We start from the raw sequence: 3,757 nt of genomic DNA, 5'->3' as shown, positions 1-3,757 counted from the left end.
ACCACTTGAGCCACAACGCCACTTTTGGCTTTTTTTTTCTTTTTGCTTATGTGGTGCTGAGGAATCGAACCCAGGGCCTCAGGCATGCAAGGCAAGGGCTCTACCACTGAGCCACCTTCCCAGCCCCATGAGGATAGATGTTTGAAGCCAACCTTAGTAGAAAAGTCTGTGAGATTTTTATGGCCAATTAACCAACACACACACACACACACACACACACACACGACTGAAAGCACGGCTCAATTGGTAGGGTGTTTGTCTAGCAAGCATGAGCAATGGTTTCAATCTTCCGGTACTAAGAAAACTCTTTATAGAGCTGGAGGTCTAGCTTATTGGAAGAGCACTTGCCTAATACAAATGAGATCCAGGGTTTGAGTCCCAGTACCATAAACAAGATACAACAAAACCTCCCCGAACAAAGCAAACTTGAAAGAATGAAACTACGGAAATATCTACAGAAAATTAACTCACATTCGAGAATACAGTAATATGAGCTGTTAATGACGAGTGGTATCTCTACAGGTTGGGAAAAAGATAAAGGAAACGGAGAATGTCACCCAACAAGAGACCTCGAATTAGGGAAAGAGCCGAGAAGCTGGCCTTCCGGTGTCAGAGGTGGGAAACGACTTCGAGAGAGCGAAGTCATACACAGGACGTGGAGCTGAGTGCTGCACGCTGAGGGGAAGGGGCCGGACAAAGGGGGCAGCACTGAGCGGAAGGGGCGTGGCGTAGGACAGTGGCACGCAGGCATTTGCAGTTGCCGCGCATGCGCAGCCCAACTGTCACGTGCCGGTTGGAGCGCCTTCTGCTGCTGGGCCTTGCTTGCTTCACCTCACTCCGTGTCCGTGTCCGGTGTCTCGGTGTTTTGGTTCGCCATGTCTCACCTGTCGCTGCTCGGTTCTTCCCTCCTTCGCCACCGCATAGTCCTGCTTGGTCGACGCCTGGCCAGTTCAGAGGCTCCCCACCAGAATGAAATAACGGCTGGGGTGAGGCGGGGCAGAGTTGGCGGGAAGCCCGAGGCTGAGGCCGAATATAGGGGGGGGGTGAGGAGACAGCTTGGCTGCTGTGGAGGAGCCAGTGAGGTCCTGGAGTTGTGAGGGTTGGGGAGGAGGTTCTCTGGTGGCGCCACCCCACCAGAGGCTCAGGCTTGGGTTCTTGTGGGGGCGCCCGTCCTGGTGTCTGGGTGGATGACTCTGCAGGCGTGGACCAGGCCCGGGACTTTGTTTGTGTGGTGACCCAGGGTGGATAGAGCATTGTTCATTGAAGAGTTTACCACCTTTGAACCGTCTTTTCATTGCCGAGACCTGATATTGCCTCTAAAATGGTAGAAACGCTGGGCAACATTAAAGTTCCCGAGTATAGAGATCATAGAGGTCTGAACCTGGCACTCTTGGAAGTAAGTTTTCTTTAAAAATTTAATGACATCGTCTATGAATTGAATTCCAGTACTCTGCCAAAATCCACAAATCATCTGAAGCCCTCATCCCCACCTTAGAAGGGTATTGAAAACCTAGGGCCTTGTAGAGGTTCATGCTCTGCCACTGGATAATGTACACCTTAGCCCTTAAGCAGTTTTTGTTAGGCAGTGAATCACTAGTTGAATCCATAGTCATTTAACGAAGTTTTTCATCTTTTCCAGGAACAGGCTATTGGACTTCTGGTGTTTTTTACCTCCTGTTTAATCCCTGCGGCATATATACTTAGCAAACTGGAATATTACAAAGAAGTGTAGATGGAAGAAGTTGAGCACCATTTTGTCCCAAAGAGCTTTCAGAAAAGGCTGTGGCTTCTTAAATTAACAATGGAGTCTACTGTGAACTTTGAATATCATAGCCATATGATTATGGCAAATATTTTGCGCTTTTGAGTAAAGCATACTTTGTAGGTCCATTGTCAAAACCTTGTTTCTGCTTAAGTATTAAATAAAATTGAAACATTTATGCTTTGCATATGTTTGATCACATATTTGTTCTTGTCAGTGCCTTGAACATACAAGGCAAATGGTCTACCACTTTAGTTGTATCCTCAGCCTTTAATAGATTGTTTTCTAAATATAGAAAACTGATGAAATTTTGATGATGAAAAATATAATAGGAACTACTATGAAAGGTCAGACATAGGAATTTGGAGTGACACCAGGTAATATTTTGTAGGAGTAAATGTTTATATCTAATAACAGCTTTAAAAGATTAGATGTATAGCTGTATAAGTAGTAGTTATAAATTTAGCTAAGTGAGTTTTGTGATTTATTAGTATTGCTACTTCATTATTTGCTGTGAGAAATATAACTCCCCACTTAACCTGGGGATTGAACCTGTGGCTACTGACATGCTTAAGCAAGCTGTCTGTCACTAAGCTCCAGCCTCATATTAGTTTGTGATTGCTTCTTTAAATTCTTAACATTCCAGGATTTGGTAAGTAAATGTGAACTTTGTACCTCTAATTTATGATTTTGTTAGTATTTTGGTTATTTTAACAGGTTTGATACAAGGTTGCTATAGTTGGCTTATATTTTTGGATCAAGTACTTGTTGGGTCTTCACTAGTAGACTGAAAAGAAGGGATTTAACTCTAAAAGAAGTTTTCACTCTTAGGGGAAGTCAGTGTTTTTCTTAGAGCCTTCAGTTGATTGAAGGAAGCGGGATCTGTTTTAGCCTCCTTATTTAAATGTTCATCTCACTTGTCCCAGAAACAGCCAAAATACTGATTAACCAGATATCTGTACCACAGCCTGGCCACTTTGAAGTATATAATCCTCATAATTGGGTAAAAATATGTAATCAGTGTCTTAGCAATTTTTTTTGGTCGGTCATGGGGCTTGAACTCTGGGCTTGGGCGCTGTCCCTCAGCTCTTCAGCTCAAGGCGGGTGCTCTACCACTTGAGCCATAGCACCACTTCTGGTTTACGAGTGGTTTATTGGAGATAAGAGTCTCACGGATATTCCTGCCCCGGCTGGCTTTGAAACCGCAATCCTCAGATTTCAGCTTCCTGAGTAGCTAGGATTACAGGCGTGAGCCACCGGCACCGGCTTGTCTTAGCAATTTATCAAGATCTACCTTGCCTCTGCACAGGTGACAAACTTCCTTTTAGGCCCTTTAAATGAAATCTGGTGACAAACTTCCTTTTAGGCCCTTTAAATGAAATCTGGCCCATCAGAGTTAACCCAGTCTTTTAGTCTTTCACATCCAACAAAACCTTACTACTTTTGCTTCATTTTCCCCCCTCTGATTCTGATGGATTTGTATTTTCTAATGACTACCTCCACATAATGGCAAAAGATTGTTTACCTTTGTCCTGGCTAAGGAAGAATAGCGGATGTTCTGTCTATAGAACTGTTCTGATCCATTTATTTGACACTCCCTTATTGAGTAATCTCATGCATTAATACTGTGTGTTGGGAAGTGGTAGCTCATTTTGTTGTAATGTTCTCTCACTGCTTAATTTCACATGCATGAAGGTGTTACATTCAAAGTACAATTGATTTTTTTTTTGTTATTTGAGGAGGTTATGTTCTATAAAGTTGTTGTGAGCATTGAATTATTTAATACTGAACTATTACTCCAACCAGAAGTATAGGATTGAGTTCCTGTGAGCCTCTGGTAACAATTGTTTCTTTTGTGGTAGTAGAGTTTGAATTCAGGGCCTTGTGCTTGTCAAGCAAGTGCTCTCAGCTCTTCCTCCAGCCCTATTTGTATTGGTTACTTTTGAGATAGGGTCTAATTGTTTTTTTGTTTTTTTTTTTTTGTCATGTGGCTTG

The 3,757-nt window shown here is 43.0% G+C and overlaps 1 protein-coding gene across 1 annotated transcript; it reads left to right on the top strand.

Moving 5' to 3' along the window:
- Window positions 1–875: 875 nt before the first annotated feature.
- On the top strand, window positions 876–1,732 carry LOC105983423 (cytochrome c oxidase subunit 8C, mitochondrial). Its single transcript, XM_013013282.1, has 2 exons — window positions 876–986; window positions 1,640–1,732. Exons 1-2 carry the CDS (start codon window positions 876–878, stop codon window positions 1,730–1,732), a joined length of 204 nt encoding a protein of 67 aa, XP_012868736.1.
- The last annotated feature ends 2,025 nt before the right edge of the window (window positions 1,733–3,757 follow it).

This window comes from Dipodomys ordii, unplaced genomic scaffold (assembly GCF_000151885.1).
Source record: "Dipodomys ordii isolate 6190 unplaced genomic scaffold, Dord_2.0 Scaffold2, whole genome shotgun sequence".
Taxonomy (NCBI): domain Eukaryota; kingdom Metazoa; phylum Chordata; class Mammalia; order Rodentia; family Heteromyidae; genus Dipodomys; species Dipodomys ordii.
Note: the sequence above shows the minus strand (reverse complement) of the source record. Positions and strands in the feature narration are given on the sequence as shown.

What these genes read in the sequence shown, in the direction of transcription:
- LOC105983423 (XM_013013282.1), top strand. Translation starts at nt 876, where the DNA reads ATGTCTCACCTGTCGCTGCTCGGTTCTTCCCTCCTTCGCCACCGCATA. An exon ending in AGAATGAAATAACGGCTGGG is followed by an intron (nt 987 to 1,639) that starts GTGAGGCGGGGC and finishes CATCTTTTCCAG; the next exon opens with GAACAGGCTATTGGACTTCT.